The sequence below is a fragment of the Callorhinus ursinus genome, unplaced genomic scaffold (assembly GCF_003265705.2).
Source record: "Callorhinus ursinus isolate GAN/ISIS: 27379988/994484 unplaced genomic scaffold, GSC_fseal_2.0 scaffold3, whole genome shotgun sequence".
NCBI lineage: Eukaryota > Metazoa > Chordata > Mammalia > Carnivora > Otariidae > Callorhinus > Callorhinus ursinus.
Window position 1 is genome coordinate 28349029 of NW_027397065.1, and position 21766 is coordinate 28370794.

Genomic DNA, 21766 nt, shown 5'->3' on the forward strand with positions numbered 1-21766 from the left:
TGAGGTTTATTTCTTCTGTATGAATATCAGTTGTTCCAGCACCATTTGTGGAAAAAACGTCCTTTTCTTAGTGGATTACTTTGTTGCCTTTTTAGAAAAATTAGATGACTATATAAGTGAGGTCTTGTTCTCTGTTATAGTTCACTGATCTGTTTATCTTTATGCCAATGATACAAATAACTTGATTACAGTAGCTTCATAGTAAGTCTTGAAGTCAGGTAGCAAAAATTCCCCTTGTTCTTTTTTAAGATTGCTGGATATTATAGTCTTTTGCATTTCTATATAAATTTTGCAGTCAACTTGTAAGTATATTCCTTAGTTTCCTACTTTATCTCTGTTAATACTTTTCTTGAAGTATATTTTATCTGATAGAACAACTAAACAGTTTTAGCCATTTCACCTCTTTTATGTCTACTGTTTGTCTGTATCTTTTTCCCAGTTGCTTTTAATATATCTGTATTTTTTTTTAAAGATTTTATTTACTTATTTGAAAGACAGTAAGAGAGCAGGGGGAGCGGCAGAGGGAGAGGGAGAAGCAGGCTCCTCACTGAGCAGGGAGCCTGATGCAAGGCTCGATCTCAGGACCCTGGGATCATGCCCTGAGCCGAAGGCAGATGCCTAACTGAGCCACCCAGGCGCCCTGTATTTTTATTCTTTTAAAGGATTTATTTACTTATTTGAGAGAGACAGAGAGCAGAGCAGGGAGCCCAATGCGGGACTAGATCCCAGGACCCTGGGATCACGACCTGAGCCGAAGGCAGTCGCTTAACCAACTGAGCCACCCAGGCACCCCCTCCAGCACTTTAAATCCTTTATTCCACCTTCTTCTGGCCTCCATAGTTTCTGACAAGAAATCTGTGATCATTCAAATTGTTGTACCCCTGTAAGCTGAAAACGTCACATTTGCCTCATTCTCCTTGTATGTTTCTTGAGTTTTATCTTGGACATTGTGAATGTTAATATTGTGGATATTCTAGAGTCTGTCTTATTAAAGTATTGTTTGTTTTATTAGTTAACTGGTTTGGAATTAACTGCACATTCTTGTTTGGGGAGGAAGGTCAAATCTTAATTTGGTTCTTTTATCTGGGTTTATTTACAAAAAACGGGATCTTCTCTTTTCTGGTTTTTCCTCTGGGAGTATTCCTCAGTTTGGATTTGTCTGATGTTTTTCTATGATTATATTCAGATTGAACATTTTTGACAAGAATATAACAGGGAATATTGTAGTCTTATAAATGCATCATGTCTTGGTCATTTTGGGCTGCTCTAACAAAGTACCACAGACTGGGTGGCTTATAAAAAACAAATTCATTTCTCACAGTTCTGGAGACTGGAAGTCTGAGGTCAGGGTGCTAGCATTGTTGTGTTCTGGAGAGAGCCTTCTTCTGGGTTGTAGATTGCTGACTTTTTGCTGTGTCTCATGTGATAAAAGGAGAGAGCTCTGGTTTCTTCAGCCCCTTATGATGGCACTAATCCCATTCATGAAGGCTCAACTCTCATGAGCTAATCACCACCCAAGGGCCTCACCTTCTAATACTATCACATTGAGGGTTAGGATTTCAACCTATGAATTATGGGGGGACACAAACATTCAATCCATAACATCACATCAAGGGGCAAATGATCATCAGTTTGTACTATTGGCATTGCTAAATTTGATCTTCTCTTTAAGGTGGTGTTTACCAGATTTTCTTCTATAAAGGTACCCTTTCCCCTTTTTGTGGTAAGTATGTCATCTATGGGGTAGTGCCTTGAGACTGTATGAATATTCTATTCTCAAGCAGGCATTCACCCATGGTTTTAATATCAACTGGTGATTCTTGCTTAAATTAATTATTATTATAGCAGTAAACGATTTTTTTTTCTGCCATTCTTCTACATTGATTAGCTGACATTCTTCTGTAAAGAGGAACTTTCTTTCCTTATCCCTTATTAGTATTTTTTTAATGTGGAATGAACTCATGGATTCATTTTTTTTAAAGATTTTTTATTTTGAAGTCATCTCTGCATTCAGTGTGGGGCTCGAATTCACAACTGCAAGATCAAGATTTGCATGTTTCTCCAACTGAGCCAGCCAGGTGCTCTGGATTCATTTTTTTAAATTTAATGTGTTGTAGTTCATTCTTTCTGGTAGTCATTTTGATGTTCAAATTGTTCCAAATTTGACCAGTGGAAGTCCCTTCAGGTTGTCTTCTATAAACTTTGGGCATGTGCCCATCAAATTTTTGAGCACTTCCTTTTTATGACAAGAGGTTATAGGGTTATAACTTATCCTGTCCACATCTGGAATTTGCCATTTACCCAAGGTCTCTACTCCTAATCATTAGGCTGTTTTGCCTTCTAACAATTTTTTTGAGCATCACGTCTTTATTGTAGAAGATTGTGGGGAAATTTTATTCAGAAAAAATTTATCCATGACCCAGCCCAATCCAAACCACTGTTGTAGTTTGATATGTATCCTTTCTTTACTTTTTTTTTTTACATAGTTTTTACCAGCAGATTTTATGTTGAGCCTTTTTTAAATTTTCATTAACAGTATAATGAATCCCTATGAACCTGTTTTCCAGCTTCAGTAGTTAATCAACATATGACAAATCTTTTTTCACTTATAACATGCCTTCCATCCACCCCCCACTAGATTTTGGGGAAGCAGTTTTCAGGCGTATCATATCATCTATAAATACTTTAATATGGGTAAAGGGAATACCTATAAAGCTCCTAAAGCAAGAGTGTTTGACATGTTTCTTACAGCAGCAGGGAAGCCATAATGAGAACAGTGGGATGAGCAACAGAGGAAAAGAGAGGAGAGATCAGATCAGTGATCAGATTACCTGGGTTTTTGCACTTTATTCTAAATATGATGAAATGCCATAGGACGGTTGAGAGCAAGGGAGTGATGTAATCCAACTCTGGCTACTGTGTGAAGTATAGTCTGTAGAGGACCAGGAGCAAAAGTAGAAGTGAACAGGAGGCACTTTGCAGTATTCCAGGCAGGGTCTAATGTTTACTTGGATCATAATGATAGCTGTGAGGTAAAGAAGTTGCCAAATTGGGGATGTATGTTGGAAATTGAACCTACAGGATCTTCTGGAGTATGACAAAGAGAAAACTCAGGTGACACCATGGTTTTGCCCTAAGCAACTGGTTTAATGACTCCATTTTTTGAGATTAGGAAATTCAAGGGATCCAAAATAGCCAAAACAGTCCTGAAAAAGAACAAAGTTGAGGGTTCACACTTCCTAATTATATAACTTACCAATCAAGACAGTATGCTGCTGGCATAAGGATAGATATATATAGATCAATGGAATAGAATTGAGAGTCCAGAATTAAAACCATACATTTATAGCTAACCAGGTTTCGACAAAGGCTATCAGGATAATTCAGTAGGGGGAAAATAGTAGCAAATGGTGCTAAGACAACTGAATGTCCACATGCAAAAGAAAAAGTTGACTCCTACTTCAGACTACATACAAAAAATAGATCAAAGACCTAAATGTAAGTACTAAAAACTCTAAAACTCTCTTAGGGGTAAAACTTCAGGACCTTAGATTTGGCAATGGATTCTTGGATATGACACCAAAAGTATAAGCAAAAATAGATAAATTAGACACCATCAAAATTTAAAGCTGCTGTGCATCAAAGGACGCTATCAAGAAAGTAAAAAGAAAAATATACAGAATGGGAGAAAATATTTGCAGATCATGTGTCTGTTAAAGGTCTGGATTCCAGAATATATAAAGAACTCTTACTAGTCAACAACAAAAAGACAACCCAATTAAAACAAAAGACTCAAGTAGACATTTCTCCAAAGAAGATATACAAATGGCCAACAAGCACATGAAAAAATGATCAGCATCATTAGTCAATAGAGAAATGCAAGTCAAAACCATGAGATACTTCACACCCACTAGGATCTCTATTTAAAACAAAAATAACAAATGTTGGCAAGAATGTGGAGAAATTGGAACCCTCCCCCCCGCCCCCAGTACATTTTCTGTGGGAATATAAAATGGTGCAGCCACGGTCTGGAAAAAAAAGGAATAAATTACTGATATATGCTACAACATGGATGAACCTTGAAAACATATGTTAAGTGAAGGAAGCCAGTCACAAAAGACCAAACATAGTACAATTCCATTTATATGACATGCCCAGAGTGGGCAAACCCATAGAGATGGAAGTAGATCAGTGGTTTGCCTAGAGCTGGAGGTTAGCAGGGAAATGGAGAGTGACTGCTAATGGGAACAGGTTTCTTTTTCAGTTATTGAAAATGCTATAAAAATGATAGTGGTGATAGTTGCACAACTATGAATATACTAAAAACCATTGAATTATACTTTAAGTTAGTGAATTATGTAATATGTGAATCATATCTCAATAAAATTGTATCAAAACAAAAATGGTGACTCCAGAGTCAGGGTGGATACTGGAGGTTTAAGGATAGCAGAGGAGAAATAAAATAGTCTCTGGGAGAGTAGAATAAACTGACTATGGAAACATGATGATTGTTGGGCAATACTGAGGGGCCACTTGAGGTTTGTGGTCTTAAATATACTGTGAGCCCAGTCAGCATTGTTGTGTTGCTTGTAAGGACACGTAATAAATAGGTAGAAGGTTGGATCTAACCAAAATTGGGTTTTGCCAGGGAGTACAATAGAAATTAGAAATGAGTTGAGAATATTCAAGGGAATTGTTAATATGATAACGGTGAAATCTAAGTTAGGTAAGAAGTGAGGCCATGGCAGAGTAATGGACAATGAAAAGGTGATAGTCTAGATTTAGACATCCCAGTGGGGCTGAAGGATTGTTGGAATTAGGATATTAGAGGGAGTGAGTTGGAAAAGATGGGGGTGGTGATCAGAGAGTGGGACAATATGAGAAAATGAGATCAGATCAGTGATCAGATCATCTGGGTTTTTGCACTTTATTCTAAATATGATGAAATGCCATAGAATGGTTGAGAGCAAGGGAGTGATGTAATCCAACTCTGGCTGTGTGAAATATAGTTTGTAGAGAGCGAGGAGCAAAAGTAGAAGTGAACAGGAGGCACTTGCAGTATTCCAGGCAGGGTCTAATGTTTACTTGGATCATAATGATAGCTTGATCATTATGATCAAATGAGATCTTGGAAGTGGCACAATTATTATTGAAAGGCTCAACCAGAACCAAGGTTGAGGAACCAGGATTCTTCATTGGAACCTGAGAACACAGAAAATGAATTGGCAGTTTCTTACTTCTCCGAAGGATGGTACATAACTGGTACCATTCGAGATGCAAAGGACAGAGGTTAATTCATTACATACATACAGTGGCTGTCTTTGGCATTAGGCCTACTTCTCTCTCAGAACCCCACTTGAGAAAGGCTGAGATGGTATGATCCACGGGAGTTAATAGCCAAAAGGTCAAGGAACTGAGAGGCCAGCGTACTGGACAGACCACACCCTAGGTTGAACCTATGAAAACTGCAACTTCATATGCTTCAGTCTAATAAGTAGATATTAAAGTCACCAAGAATGATGGCAGGAGTGGTGAAGAGATAAGATAGTAAGTAAGTGATATGTTAAAATTTTCTTTTTCTTTTTTTTTTTTTAAAGATTTTATTTATTTATTTGAGACAGAGAGAATGAGAGAGAGAGAGCACATGAGAGGGGGGAGGGTCAGAGGGAGAAGCAGACTCCCCGCTGAGCGGGGAGCCCGATGCGGGACTCGATCCAGGGACTCCAGGATCATGACCTGAGCCGAAGGCAGTCGCTTAACCAACTGAGCCACCCAGGCGCCCGATATGTTAAAATTTTCAATGAATGGCCAGGAAGTGGAGTGGCTGGTAAGGGGCAGGTGACCAGGAGGACAGTAGATGACTTCAAGGGTGGGGTAGCAGGGCTAACACAATGGCTTGTGTTTCAAACTAGGTTTTTCTAGTAGTCTGGAAACAAATGAGAGGCTATTTACCCCACCTCTGGGTCAGTAGTACTATGGCCTAAGGAAGAAGAAACAGCCAATACTTGAGAAAGTACAAAGAGAAACAGTATCTTCAGAGGACAGCCATCTCAGAGGAAGAGAGCAAGAGGATGAAGGAAACTCTCACACAAGAGGCTGAAAACATCGGGGGTTTTATTGATCACTGACAGGAGTTCCAAGGGAGAAAGTAATTTTGAGAGTAGGAGGGGAAGATCAAGTCAGCTTATAAAAGTCCCCCAGATAACAGTCAGGTGGGGATGAGAATCTAGGTGATGAGAGATGCCATGGGAGGCTTGGATTTCTCATGGTGTCCAAAGTAAACAGACTTAAGGAATGATAGGATTAGTCCTGGTTATCTCTTAAAGGAGCAGTGCTAGCCAAAGGAGGTGTCCACATGACAGAAGTGTTCTATGTCTTTGGGGTCAAATATGATAGCCAGTAGTCACATGTGGCTGTTGAGCACTTGCAATGTGACACACACAAAAATGAAAAAAATATCCGTGAACTATGAGACTATTGTAAGTGGTCTAATACACAGGTAACCACAGTCCCTGTAGAGGGCAAAGGACAGAAAACAATTTTCAGGAACTAATGACTGAGAAATTTCCAAACTTGATGAAAACTATAAATCTGTTGATCCAAGAAGTTCTAGGAAGCACAATCACAGGAAACATCATCATAAATTTTAAAAGCACATCATAATCAAATTGCTTAAAACCAGAGAGAGAGAAAAAACCCTGAAAACAATCCAGAGAAAAAAAGACACGTTACATACAAATGGGAAATACAAGAATTAATCAGATTTCTTGTCAGGAACAATACATGCAAGAAGATAGGCAAAATCTTTCAAAATTCTGAAAGAAAAAGTTAACCTAAATTTCTATATATATACCCAGCAAAATCTTTCAAAAATGAGGACTACTAAATGTAATAAAGTATGTCAGATTAGATCTGAGAATATTAAAAAAAATAAAAGCAGGGGGTAGTAGCAGAAAAACTGGTGAAATTTGAATGAAGTCTGGAGTTTAGTTAATAGTTGTATACCAAAGGGGTGCCTGGGTGGCTCAGTCAGTTGGGCGACCAACTCTTGGTCTCGGCTTGGGTCTTGATCTCAGGGTCATAGGTTCGAGCCTGTGTTGGGCTCCGAGCTGGGTGTGGAGCCTACTTAAAAAAAGTTTTGTACCAGTGTTAATGTTTTAGTTCCAACAAACGTACCATGGTTACATGAGATGTTAAGATTAGGAGAAAGCGAGTGAACGTTATAAAGAAACCTCTACACTATCCAACACTTTTACAAATCTAAACTATTCCAAACTAAGAATTTATTAAAAATTTAAAAGATGAGGGACGCCTGGGTGGCTCAGCTGTGAAGCATCTGCCTTCGGCTCAGGTCATGATCCCAGCGTCCTGGGATCGAGCACTGCATCAGGCTCCCTGCTCGGCAGGAAGCCTGCTTTTCCCTCTCCCGCTCCCCCTGCTTGTGTTCCCTATCTCGCTGTGTCTCTCTCTGTCAAAAAAAAAAAAAAAAAAAAAAACTTAAAAAAAAAATTTAAAAGATGAAATAGAGACTTTTCAGATATACTAACACTGAAAGAATTCATCACCAGGGACCTACTCACAAGAAAAGTTAAAAGTCCTTGAGGCAACAGGAACACTGCAATGGACTGGATTGTGTCATCACGCCTCATGGGACTGAGAAACTGAATTTTAAATTTTATTTAATTCTACTTAAGATTTAAATCTAAATAGCCACATGTTTCAGAAAATGGTAAATAATTCTAATGATGGCCTTTTTGTTGGGACTAGTCTTTTAGGAGAGTCTGGTAACACTGAGACAGGCATCATGCAGGTAGAACAAGCCTTCCCTTCCTCTTACCTCCCGCTGAGGAAATGCTAGGCTGGAGGATGGTGGTTAGTCTTAGCAGGACCATACACAATTCTGTGGCCTCCCTTTTTTTTTTCTTACAACTTTTTAATTTATTCATTAGAGAGCGTGCAAGAGCACGAGCATGGGGGAGGGTCAGAAGGAGAGGGAGAAGCAGACTCCCTGCTGGGCAGGGAGCTGGTCATGGGGCTTGATCCCAGGACCCCAGGATCCCAGGATCATGACCTGAGCAGAAGGCAGACGCTTAACCAACTGAGCCACCCAGGCGCCCCTGGGGCCTCCCATTTTTTCTGCTGAGATGGTTTTGAGTTTGAGAGAGACAGACTGGATAGACTGTCATTCTGCCAAATCTGTCTTCTTTGTATATATAATATCCACTCTCCTCAAGGAGCCATCATCTTCACTGTTTACAGTTCTAGGCCACATGTTTTCATTTGAGTTATTTATTTGAGAGAGAGCATGAGCAAGGGGGAGGGGCAGAGGGAGAGGGACAAGCAGAGTCTATGCTGAGCAGGGAGCCTGACTTGGGGCTCGATCCCAGGACTCTGGGATCATGAACTGAGCCCAAGGCAGATGCTTAAAGGCTGAGGCACCCAGGCATCCCCACATGTCTTTATTTTTGACTGCTTGTCTTCTTTGGATTCTGGAAACAGTGTAGAAACAAATGTTTACATAGTACTGATAATTGTTCTGTAAGGCTTTGGTTATTTATTTGACCATTCTGTTTGTACAAATTAGTATGAGAACTAAAGATTAAGACCTAATTTATAGAGATAAACTGGGCACTGGTTCTAAGGGTAGTCTTAAATCTTTGGATAAAGCTAAGAAATAAATCTGGAATAATGGAATTATATAATAATAACAGATGTTTGCTGAGGACTTTCTGTGTGCTGGACACTGTTAGTTTATTTGGATTATCTGATATGATCTTTACCAAAACCTATGAGGGTAGATGCTCTTTTCTCATTTTGTAGCTAAGTCAACTGATACTCAGGTTAAGTAACTTGCCCAAGGCAACACAGCTAGTAGAATCCCAACTTGGACAACTCTAAAGTCAATGCACTTTATTCTGCTAGGTGTTGCTCCTTCTTTTATGTATTAACAGTGCCAAGCCAAGTCCCAAGCACAGCTCCTTAGGATGTTTTCCATCCAGTGTTATATAAAGTCCGGAGTTAATGGTTGTAGGTTTATAGTGACTCTCTCATCTCTCAGTGATATCCCTCCTTTCTGTTCTATCCCTCCTACCTGGTAGTTGCTTTTCTGGTAGTTGTCCTCACACTCCATTGTTCCCTTTTGAAATCTTTGGCTGTTGTCATCAGTAGTTAGGTTTTTGGACTTAAGTTTCGTACTGAAATTTTTTCCTGCAGCTATTTGAAATGGCTCTCTCAGCCCTCAGAAACTAAAGTAGGAGACTCCTTTAGAACAACATATACCTCATGCTCCTCCATAAGGTAATATGTTTTAAAGGGAAAATATAGCTGCAGGGTCCAGTCCAGTTCACTCTGATCATAACATTTAATAATAGAATTAGCATATAGTTTTCAGCCAACTGCCAAATCTCTCCCTTTTCCACTTGCCCACTCATTTACCACTTATAACTTTTTCTTTTCCCATCCTTTACCCTCTTATTTCCCAGGAAAGACAGTGTGCTCTTGTAAAACAACATATGCTTCTTTATTTTATTTTATATTTATTTTATTTTTTAAGATTTTATTTTTAAGTAATCTTTACACCCAACGTGGGGCTTGAACCCAACAACTCTGAGATAAGCGTTGCACACTCCACCGACTAAACTAGCCAGATGCCCCACATATGCGTCTGTAAAGTTAGACTTGTACTGTATTCCTGGTGCCATGTTTCTTTGTTGTTGTTTTAGCTTTGTGATCTTGATCAGGTTTTTTAATATTTCATCATCTATAAAATACAGATAATCATATATGCCTTGCAGAATTGTTGTAAAAGATTAGAAATTATGTTTATAAAGTCCCTGGCACAGAGAATGTCCTCATAAAACAAGAACTTTTTTAAATCCATTGCTGTGATTTAATTTGGCAAATATTTATTAGCATCTAATCAATGCTGGACTCTGCTGAGGATGCTGAAGAAACAAAACCCAGAATCTCTGAATTCAGAAAGTTGCATAGTGTAGAAGAAGACATATAAACAAATAATAACAGAAATGTGCTAAGTGCAATAGGGATATAAGTGCTAGAAGCAATTAATTCTTTTGCCAGCCTTGCCTGTGGAGTGCTTTCCAATTATTTCTTTTGGAAAAATACTTGGTAGTCAAGATGGAGGACAAATAGAAAGAGAGAGGGGGGAAATAAACGACCCTTTAAAAGTTTCTTTAATCTGTGAGGTGCCATCCTTTTGAGAATTGATTTCAGCAAGGCACTTGATAAAATCTCTCATGAAGTCCTTATACATAAGATGGAGAAATGTGGACTGGCTGATAGAATAGGAGGTGGATTTGAAGGTGGTTATACAACTATGTCCAGGATGTTTTTCTCTTATAGTACTTTCTTTTTACTTATAAAATCTCTGGGTTGGAAGGAACCTTAGAAATAGTGTACTTTTAACTTGTACTCAAGACCTTTCTATAATCTGGTCTTTTTTTTCTTCCCTTTTAATTTTTAATTCAACAGGACAGAAAAGTATGTAGTGCAAAAATATGCCTCCCTCCTATTGCATTCCCCAAGTGTCCCTGTCATCCTCCCCAGAGACAAACACTATTAATAGTTGCTTATGAGGGGAAGGAGGGAGGGAGGGGAGAAAAAAAGTTGTTTGTGTATATGATCTTGTTTTATTATGCATATCTTTTTACACCTTGTGTTATAGTTATTTAGTGTATGTGCTATCCCCCCTAGTAAATTGTAAGCTCCTTAAGAGCAAGGACCCTGGGGCACCTGGATGGCTTAGTCGGTTAAGTGTCTACCTTCGGCTTAGGTCATGATCCCGGGTCCTGGGATCGATCCCCATGTTGGGCTCCCTGCTCAGAGCCTGTTTCTCCCTCTACCTCTGTAGCTCCCCCTGCTTGTTTTCTCTCTTTCTCTATCAAATAAATGGATAAAATCTTAAAAAAAAAAAAAAAAAAGCAAGGACCCTACCACATAATTTCCTATATATCCCCCAAATTATTTGCACATTGAAGATTCTCAATAAATATTTGCTTGATTAAGTATTTAAAGGAGATTTGGAACAGAAAGAAGAAGACAGGCTTATCTAGTAAAATGCCACAGGTTTTTGTCCTTGGCCATGTCATTTATTATAACCATTTTCCTCATTGACTTAGGTGAAGATGTAGAAAGCATGCTTGTCATATATGCAGATAACACAAAGCTGGAAAAGAGAGCTGATAACATCAGATGACAGAATCAAGACTGCAGATGATATCAACAGACTAGAATGTTCAGCTGAAAAGAACAGAGATAAATATAAAGTCCTGTGTTTAAGGGTGGGAAATAACTAACAACTTAGTTAACCAAGTATAGAATTAGGAGACTTGTCTTTATAATATTTTATTTGAAGATAATTTGGAAGGGTAGGGGATGGATCTTAATTACCTTTAAGCTCAATTTAAGATTGTCAATAAAGCAAATACAGCCTTGGCTGGATTAGTAGAATATGAATCTCAGTGGGTTAGTTTGTGGTTCTTGTGTTCTCTCAACTGGTCAGACTGCTTGTTGAGTATTTGGTCCATTTTTGGGTTCCACACACATAGAGAGAGACTGACAAATCGGGGTGTATGTAAAGGAGGTCAACTAGGAATGTAAAACTTGGGTATAGGAAATCAGACTGATCTATATCTCTCCTGGGTTCTACCACTTTACCATTTGTGCTAGCTGCAAAGTCAGTGCCTCTGAGTTTGTTCCATACCTTTATTTTTTTTAAAAGATTTTATTTATTTGGGGGGGGAGCATGAGAGAGGGGAGGGGAGAGGGAGAAGCAGACTCCCTGCTGAGCAGGGAACCTGATGCGGGACTCGATCCCAGGACCCTGAGATCTGGACCTGAGCTGAAGGCAGCCGCTTAACCAACTGAGCCACCCAGGTGCCCCATGTTCCATACCTTTAAAGTAGGGCAGAATAATAATACCAATCTAGAGGATTGTTACAAGGATTAGAATTAACCTAGGCAATCAAAAAGTATCTGTAATCATTAGAGATTGGATTAATGACTAGATATAGTCCCTGCTTTGAAGGAGGTTACATTTCAGGAGACAACTGAGTAAATCTAAGATTGTAATGTAGCTTAAATGTTCGGAGAGCTGACTTATGGAAAAGGGGTAAACTTACTCATATAGCCCTCAGTAAATACAGATTGAGCTGGATTGTTGTGTAGCAATAGAATGAGTTTCCCTAGGAGGAAATGAATTCCCCTCAGTGAATGGATATAATCAAGTTGAGACTATGATTACTTGTTGGGGATGCTTATAGAAGGCATTTTTTATGAGTAGAAGGTTGGCTAGAAGGGTAGGCAGACTATGAACAGCTGGGGGCCAAATCCAGGCAGACATCTGTTTTTGTAGTTTTATTGGAACATACCACACCCCTTATTTATGTGTTGTCTATGGCTGCCTTCTATTACAGTGTAGAGTTGGGTAGTGTGACAGAGACCATATGGCCTGCCAAGCCTAAAGTATTTGCTATGTGGCCCTTTAGAGAAAAAGTTTTCTGACTCCTGGACTAGATCAGTGCTTTACAACCTAAATTATTGTGAACTGATAACCTTCCTAAATTCTCTGGCATGGGGATTTCAAGTCAAGGGCGAAGAAGGCAAGATTTGAAGTGAGATGGTTATAGTTTTTCTGGTTATTGCAGGGAATGAAGACTAGAAAACAGTTGATTAACCTCCAAGATCTTTTAAGAGACATTTTATAAATAGATGCCTTTTGGTGTGAGACAGAGTATTGGTATGCCACCTGGGCTAAAGCTGTCTATACCCACTAGCACTGGGAGGTAGTCCTAATATAGTGGGAAAAACTGGTTATGTTAACCACTGTGAACTTGTTTCCTCTCTTGTAATTGGAGCACTTTGTAAAGATTGGAGCTAATGTGGGTACTCAGATAGATGTAGCTATGTATGTCACAGAACACCTCATTGCAGTGTATAGTCACACCAGACAGAATTTTGGTTGGGAAAGTATAAAGGGATTGAGTGCTGCTAGTTGGGGTACTACACAAAACCTTTCCTTATGTGGACTAGATCTTTATTTTTTTTAATTAAAAAATATATATTTTTTTCAAGATTTTATTTATTTGAGAGAGAGAATGAGAGAGAGCACATGAGAGGGGGGAGGGTCAGAGGGAGAAGCGGACTCCCTGCTGCGCAGGGAGCCCGATGCGGGACTCGATCCTGGGACTCCAGGATCATGACCTGAGCCGAAGGCAGTCGCTTAACCAACTGAGCCACCCAGGTGCCCCTTAAAAAAATATTTTCAAAAGATTTTATTTTAGAGAGAGTGTGTGCTCCTGAGCATGAGCAGGGGGAGGGGCAGAGGGAGAGGGACAAGCAGACCCTTTGGGCTCCATCTCACAACCCTTCACAACCCTGAGATCATGGCCTGAGCTGAAACCAAGAGTCGGATGCTTAACTGACTGTGCCAGCCGGGCGCCCCTTGACTAGATCTTTAGATCTCATGGCAACAGGGGGTAAAAAGATCTCATTAGCAAATACAGGAATATCTTGTGGCTGGCAATTTCAGGCAATACATTACAGGTGTTAAAAGGCAGAGGTTTCCCACATAGCTTCTTCCAGTGGAATAGGATTTTATTTTATTTATTTTTTTAAAGATTTTATTTATTTATTTGAGAAAGAGAGCACGTACAAGCAGGGGGAGGGGTAGAGGGAGAAGCAGACTCTGCTGAGCAGGGAGCCCGATGCAGGGCTCGATCCCGGGACCCTGGGATCATGACCTGAGCCGAAGGCAGACGCTTAAAGACTGAGCCACTCAGGTGCCCTTGGAATAGGATTTTAAACTTTGCTTCTTCCCATACATTTTGTCTTTTATATTTGGAGTCTCCTGCCAACTAATGGTTTTCTTTCTACCCCTCCCTCCTTCCTTCCCTCCCTCTCTCTTTCTCTCTCTCTCTCTTCCTTTCTCTCCCTCCCTCCTTCCCTCTCCCTGCCTCCTTCCTTCTCCCCACTCCCCCCACCCATCCTCCCTCCCTCTCTCCCTTCCTCCCCTCCCTTCCATCCTTCCTCCTTCCTTCCTGTCTCTTTCTCCCTCCCTTCCCCTCCCCGTCTCCCTTCTCCTCCCTTCCCCTCCTCCTTTTTTTGTGGAAAGTGTTGACTCGGAGACAAAAAAAGACCAAGAGCAAGAGTGACAGTGGGACAGCTGTCCAGACTTCCCTAGACATTGACAAGTAAGTAGGTATGCTGTGTTCTCGGAGCTCTTTTAACATACCATTGTTTGGACTGAATAAAGAGACCCATTCCTCTCCTACCCTGGTTTTCCAATCACTTCATTGCTTTGATGTCTGAATTTATTTTTCTTATTCCCAATTTATGTCAGTGCAGGTGGCCTCTGTATCTTTTTTAATTACCCTAAAAAAGTCCTGCCACCCATTCCATTTCTACATTGCTCTTAGTTTTCTGTTTTCTTTGATTTTGTGTATTGGTGTTGGGTACTTTTGGGAAGCAGTGAACTATTTTTCAGTATAATAGTACAGAAGTTGAGTTGCAAAAGGTTGGGCAATATAGGTGACTTCCTTGGGTTGTGGGTTGCAGCTTGACTAAGAAAGTACATTCTAAGGGGTGGTTAGGTATAAGTGATGCCTTCTGAAAGTAAAGACATTACCAACACAACATTAAATCAGTCATTAGGCAGAAATGTTTATCTTTGAAATACAGATTTTAGACCCTAAATTTCATGGCTGCTTTCCCTAATCCAGTTGAGCAGAGCGAGCTGATCACTTGTTCCTTTTGGAATCCTGTCATGTGGACATTCATCTAGGACTGTATTCATTCCACCATATTGCAGTAATTTTTTTTCTTTTTTGATATTTCTGTCTTCCTAGGTAGACTGTGAATTATTTGAAGGCAGATACGTGCCTTCATTCATGTTTATATCCTCAGCATCTAGTAAAATGCATCTGAGAGAGCAGTAACAGTAATAGCTGTTTGTTGAACACCTAATGTTATATACCAGCCACTGTGCTAAGTGTTTGATTTACTTTGTAACTCTCACAATAGCTGATAAGATAGTTATTCTTTTTCTTTCTTTCTTCCTTTCTTCCTTTCTTTCCTTTCTTTCCTTTCCTTTTCTTTCTTTCTTTCTTTCTTTCTTTCTTTCTTTCTTTCTTTCTTTCTTTCTTTCTTTCTTTCTTTCTTTCTTTCTTTCTCTTTATTTCCTTCTTTCCTTCCTTCCTTCTCTCTTTCTTTCTTTCTTTTTAAATAGATAAGGAAATAATTGAAGGGAAATTATAAATAACTGGTTAAGATCATGTGGCCAGAACTGGCAAAGCCTACCTGACTCAAAAACTTAAGCTCCTTCCACAGTGCTGCTATCTCTCATGTAGTAGGGGATTAATATATGATTTTTGCATTAATTCATAAAATTTTAAAGGTACACTGGTCTAGCTTTTCTCATAAGGCAGTTTTTTGCTCCTGTTTTTAAAGACCTCCAGAGAAAGTTTTCCTTAGAGCTAATTCAGATCTCTCTTACTGTATAGTAACTGAATAGTAATGGCCAAAAGAGAAGTCTAAAATAACAAGCTTTGGAAAGTTGTCTTTAGCTTCTTAAAACTAAGATGATCTTAAGAATCAAGCAGACCTGGCTTCTGATATTTATTAGCTATAGGACCTTGGGGAGAATAGTACCTTCTTAATAGGGCAAAAGGATTAATTGAGAAATTGTGTTTAAAGGGCTTTGTACCAGTTCTTACTACAGAGAAAATACTTAATGAATGTTCATTTTCTTCCTTTGTCCCCTGTGATTCCATTTTCACTGATGCCCAATAAACCTTACTTCAAGGACACAATTTCTCCTCTTTCTACAGATTCTACTGTTATAAAAAGATAAAAATAACTATGTATTTGAAGTTATGCAAAAGTCTCTGGCAGAACCACATGGTTTTTGGTAACTTCCTCGTTGATCTTGCAGGTTGTAGAATTGGGGAAGTCAGCATACAGACTTGATTTACTAATCAGACAAGTTCATCCACCCTGGTAAAAATGTCATCTTGATTTAATGCTCTTGGTGTTCCCTTTTCTGTCTAAATTTTAACTTCCCTTTGAAAAAACTATTACACTTAATTTCAGAAGAGTTTGACAGAATATTTTATGTCTGAAGAGCAATCAGCATTGTTTGAGATAGTTAGAAGAACTGATTTCATTACCATCCCACTGCTGCAACAGCAGGATACGGAGAAACAGCCAGGGAAAACTGCTAATCACTCAGTCCTTTTGATTGGCGTCGGGTTAGTTTTATTGGTGATCCCGCTGAGCGAATCTGCATTGGTTGACATGTCTCCTCCACAGAATAACGTAAAAACACAATTGAGACAGAATAACATAAAAACACAATTTGAGATATATCCAGGAGCCCAGAGGCAAAAGCAAATCTTAAAACTGCTTTTTTCCCCTTTCTTCTGATTGGCTAGAAATGAGAAATGTTATCTCTGTAAATCCCTGGTCCCATTCAGAGAGTACCAGAGTCATGTAGAGTCCTGTCTCCAGCTTGCAAGGGGTGACCAAGGAGCTGGGCCTGAAGAGTGTGGGAAGGTATGCTCAGCTATGGAGGAGAAGCAGCAGCAGCGGCTGAGGAACCCAAAGGTGTGTAAGGAATGTTTTAGGAAATTCTCCAAAGTTCTGTTCTATGCCTTTTTTTCCTTGCTCCTTCCTTTTCTGCTTATCTAGAAACAAGATTTTGTTTTAAAATTATGTTTTCTTTTAATTAAAAAGTAATACATGCTCACTACATGTAGGAAATATAGGAAATTCCAAAAAAAGTATAAAGAATCGGGAAATTATCTCCCACAATTTAGCTACTTAGAGATAACAATTTTTAGTATTTTGGCCTATTTTCTTTTTCTTCTATGCATTTTTAATGTAGACCGTGTGTGTGTGTGTGTGTGTGTGTGTGTGTGTGTGTGTGTGTGTAAACTTAACATTATAGCATAAACACCTTCCTGGGTTTATTTTCAAACTATTTTTAAAAATTATTTTTAATGTTTGTATCACACAGAAGTCACTTAACCATTCTCATATTATTGGACATTCGGGTTCTTTCCAATTCTTTTGTATTATAAGATTGTATTTGAACCATTAATCTGCATACCACTGACTGTTTCTTAGATTTCCTAAAGTGGAACTCACAGGGGAATGCATATAAACATTTTAAAATCTGTTGAAATGTACCACCAAATTCCTTTCCAGAAAGGATATCCAATCATGCCCCCCACTGCCAGGAACATATTTGAGATCAACTCTGTTTAGCACCTTGTGTGCCTGGTCTTAGGAAGCTGTGAGGTCTGGCCCCTGGTCACTGGGAAGATGAATGTGCTTTCTGGGCTTTGCAATTAGAGATCAGGAAGAGCAAATCTTGGCTTAGAGATCAAAGATAAAGCAGCAGCTCCATATTCTAGGCTTACTCACTTAGTAGTAACTGCACACTAAGATGGATAAGCCATTATCTGTCAAGACAAAAGAAAGGGACCCCTGTATTAATGGGGTGATTTTGAGGTAGTGATTTGGAGTTGGGGCTCATACCTAAGTGCCTGTATCATAGAGCCAGTTTATTCTTCTGACATCACTATCTCTAGAAGCTACCTTGAAACTCTTATTTTCTATTTTAAATGTCTCTAAATCTATCATAGGTCAAAGGCTACTGTTCTTTAATATCTTGGTGGAATAATTTGCCTTGACTCTGATTATCCATTCTTGGATAATATTCTTGGCATGAAAATGTGTTCTGTTCGTCATCACAGTTTGTATTTTTACTTGTATACCCTCATATATTAGAAAGCAAAAGACTTTTCTAGAGCTATGTCCTACATTCCTTCTGTCCTGGAGACAAGTGTGATCTGGGCTAAGGAAGTTGTATATTAGATTCTCTGCCATGAGATAACTCTTTCATCTGTTTTTCTCTGTCATAGGAAAAAAACCGCAGTGAAGGCTGGCTCCTCAGTCTCTTGGAACAGTCTGAGCACAAGACTGCAGGTGAAGACCCCAGGACCAGTTTTCTGAGCTTATGTCTCAGGCCTTCCAGTAAAAATAGCCACTGCCAATTCACTATTTGTTGGAGTTATGTGGGTGTACATTTGACCCATTAGCCAGACTTTGAGACTCAGTCTAGGTTATATCTCCCTGAAGATGGTAAGGACATACCCTGTATTGTTCATCATGTATTTCATTTCAGGCTTTATAAAGCCTGAATTTTCAGGACTTGCTGTTAAGAAAAAAAAAATATCCAGAATGACACAAGCCCCAAATACCTTCCACAGAAACAGGCTTGGAAAACCAGACATGCAGACATTTCTTCCTCCTCCTAATGTTTTGTGCATCATTTGTTACTTTTATTTTAGTGTCCCAGCCTGCATTCCTGAGGGATTGTAGGAAGTAACTCTGTCTCTTTGTGCCTAGTATTTAGGAGACAGTAGAGTAGATTGGTTAAGAGCATTCCATAAGGTTAGTAATACCAACTTCTTTTAAGGATTATATCTAGTAAAGTTCCAAACATATTCCCTGGCATAAGCAGGCTCTTGATAAATGTTAGCTGCTATTATTACTGTTGTTATTAGTTGCTGTTGTTAAAATTCACTAGATGCAGATGGAAAAGGAGCTTTTGCTTAAGTCTGGTGAGATTTGCTTACCTTCTAGTTGTAACAGTTCATTTCCACTAAGCAAATCTGTTTTGCCTTCTGATGACTATAAAAAGGCAGCCTCTCCAAGCCCTATAGCCTGCTGCCTCTAGATCAGCATGTTGTGAATCTCTGCAGGTGGCAGATTTCTCTTGGCAATTCCTTGTTCCTCAAGTCCAGATTTGAAGTAGATTATTCAGAGGTTGTTCATTCAAAAGTGTTCACCTTGATACTTTTGCAGCTGAGCCTGTTGAATGCTAATGCTCACATTTTATGGGTCTGGGGATGGGAATCTGTATAAGACTGATGAAAAACAGGGCCCAGAATACAGGAAGCACATGAGCAATGAGAAGTGGTAATGATTACAACACTATTAACATTATTACTTTTTCTCTCTTATTACAGATGCAGAAATAAAGACCAAGTCTTCAGAAACAGGAAGCTTCAGGTGAATTGGGGTATACATTGAAGTACGGCTGTCAGTAGTTCTAGAAAAGTACAGGCCTGGTCCTGGGTTCTGTGTATAGTGTGATATTCAAACTATTGAAAGTAGAAATCACCATGGAACTGTGTGACCTCTCTCTGTGCTACACCCCCCCCACCAATATCTGGGCTAAGAATTGAATGGCTAGTTCAGTTTTATGGCGTTAAAACAGGCAGAGCGCAAAAGCTGTGACTTATTCTTCCCTCCTAACCCTGGTCTTCTAGATTTCAAGATGTTTGGGAATTTGGTAAAAAATAATTAAGGGGAAAAAAAAAAGTTTGGGAATTTGGGTCTGAATTCTCATTCTCTCACTATCTAACTGTGTGGCTTTGGGAATATGATTTGCCCAGTGTCCTTATCTGTGAAAGGGGGAATGATAGTACTTATCTGATTGGATTATTACAAAGATTATATGAACTAATAGTGTATGTAAAAGCCTCTGGTACAATGCATGACACATACTTAGTGCTTATTAGTAGGTGTGTGTTGAATTCTGAATTTTTCCCCCTTCTCTCTAGGGTGCCCTCGCCAGGGATGGAAGAGGCAGGATGCAGCAAAGAGATACAGAGTTCCCTTCCACATCTTGACTTAAACGAGTCTCCCATCAAGTCTTTTGTTTCCATTTCAGAAGCCACAGATTGCTTAGTGGACTTTAAAAAGCAACTTACCGTCCGGCCAGGTAGCCGGACACGGACCAAAGCAGGCAGAGGAAGAAGGAGAAAACCCTGAATTTCTAGGGTCCAGACATTGACAAAGCATTAGCAATAGGGGTGGGCCATGGTCATTAAGTCTTAGTGGCCCCTGTTTCATTGTTGAGCAAGTTTTCGCCCTGCAGTTTTCACCACCAGCATCCACTCAGCATTCTCGTTTTGATGTTTTCTATAAGCTATACAGACGATTGTGTATAGTATTCTGTTTTATAATAATCTGATTCACTTATAGTTAAAAGAAAATTTAAATATATTTATGTTTGTATGAAATCTTATTTCAATAAGATGAAGATCTTCCCTTTTTTCTTCTGTGTTGCAGGGTTTGGGGTGGGAATATTTAAATTGTGGAGCTAAATTACATCCTAAATTACATGTTTCCAAATTAATTCTATTACTGGTCTTTGACATACTGCCTATATTCACTGAATGTATAGCGCACAATTCTGAGCACCGTGTGGTTACTCCCTTCACCTTTTCTGACATCATTGTGGAAGACGCCAAGGCATCAACTCCTACTTCTAATTTTGCTATCCCTACCATTCAGCAGCCTGTCAACTTTATTTTGCTGCATCACCTAGTTAAGAATTCTCAGCCAGAGCATAGGACCTTTGAGGGATATCTCCTGCCATTCTTACCAGGAATTTGTAAGTGAATGCTCTGTTACTAGTTCCTATGCAATTATTTTTTTCCCTAGATTAACCAGTGGGGATACCAGGCATATTCATCTATTAAAACCAAGATTAGTTCTCTTGCTGTCAAAGGTCATAGCAGCAGCAGGAAATAACTTCTATTTCAGTATGTTGGTAGAGGAGTGCACATTCTTGACCACAGTGCCCAGGAGCTTTCACTGCAGAACAAGATGTGGTCTGTCTACAGTGTACTTGCGGACTTCAGAGATGAGAGGCTATCGAATGGCAGAAGCAACTCCCTGAGGGAGATGACCAAACAAGGACGTCAAGAAAGCTAGCTTTGGCCCAAGCTGATTTGAAGATGTAGTAAAAGACTGTGGGAGGTGGCTGCTGACCAGGAAAGGATCCTGGGATAGGATAAATAGGAACATCACTCAGACTCTACTAACTTCCGATTCATCAAGTTCAAAGTTACCTTTTTCTTGATTTTAAGATGAAAATGAGGTATGTGTTAGACTAGGGCGGGGGGGTGGTCAGAGATAGCTAGGATGGAAGGCACTGCATAGGCCTTTAAGATAGTTTTCTTGCCTATGACATTGCACACAGCTCTTTGAGTTAAAGCAGGATGGCAGGCTCATGATTTCTTCCATCGTTTTGGTGTTGGATGGCACTGACATTGTGGCCAGGGTCACATAAATAATAGGTATTTTTTTTTTTTGAGGAACTACTACGGTTTTGGTAATGTATGTACCTTCATTTAATCCTCACAGCAACTGTGAGGTAGGTAGTATCCTCCCTAATTTTCAGGTGAGGAAACAAAGGCTCGGGGGAATAAATAAAGCCACTTTTGGTGTATGGCAGTGAGACCACAGTGCCCCTCATATTCAGTCCTAAAGAAAATGCTTTATTTTGACTCTAGTATTATTTTCCTGTTTTCCTTCTAACGAAAACTAGTTTATTAGTTTTGTCCCATCAACTTCATTCTTCACTAGTCTCTCTCATTAAATGGCAATTTATTGGAGGTAGAACATTATAAATGGGATAGTATGTTTACCTCTTTGCCTGAAGAGAAGAAAGGGAAAAGGCTGATTCTAGAAAGTACATTTTTTAGCTTAAAACTGGGCAATCTCCCTAGAACATGGCTTTGAAAAAGGCTACTTGTTTTATTCTCCGTGTGCCAGTGGTACTGTGGGAGAGGCATTAGTGAGACAATGAAGAGACAAAAAAAATCAGTGGAAAGAGTATCACATCAACCTGAGTCTGAACCCCTGCTTCTGATAAAGGTTAACCCCTCTG

The 21766-nt window shown here is 39.4% G+C and overlaps 1 protein-coding gene across 4 annotated transcripts in view; it reads left to right on the forward strand.

The window, feature by feature from the left end:
• The window catches only part of UIMC1 (ubiquitin interaction motif containing 1), a 112866-nt gene extending 92772 nt beyond the window's left edge, over positions 1-20094 (forward strand). Inside the window, exons 11-16 of one of the 4 annotated variants that reach the window (XM_025866983.2) lie at positions 1673-1723; positions 14132-14210; positions 16491-16620; positions 17943-18006; positions 19053-19095; positions 19650-20094. In XM_025866983.2, coding sequence (XP_025722768.1) covers positions 1673-1723; positions 14132-14210; positions 16491-16620; positions 17943-18006; positions 19053-19095; positions 19650-19860 — 578 coding nt within the window. In that variant the 3' untranslated portion in view covers positions 19861-20094. Of the gene's footprint in view, positions 1-1672; positions 1724-14131; positions 14211-16448; positions 16621-17942; positions 18007-19052; positions 19096-19649 lie in introns of all 4 variants that reach the window. The other 3 variants (XM_025866982.2, XM_025866984.2, XM_025866985.2) reach the window with 3 other exon arrangements.
• The last annotated feature ends 1672 nt before the right edge of the window (positions 20095-21766 follow it).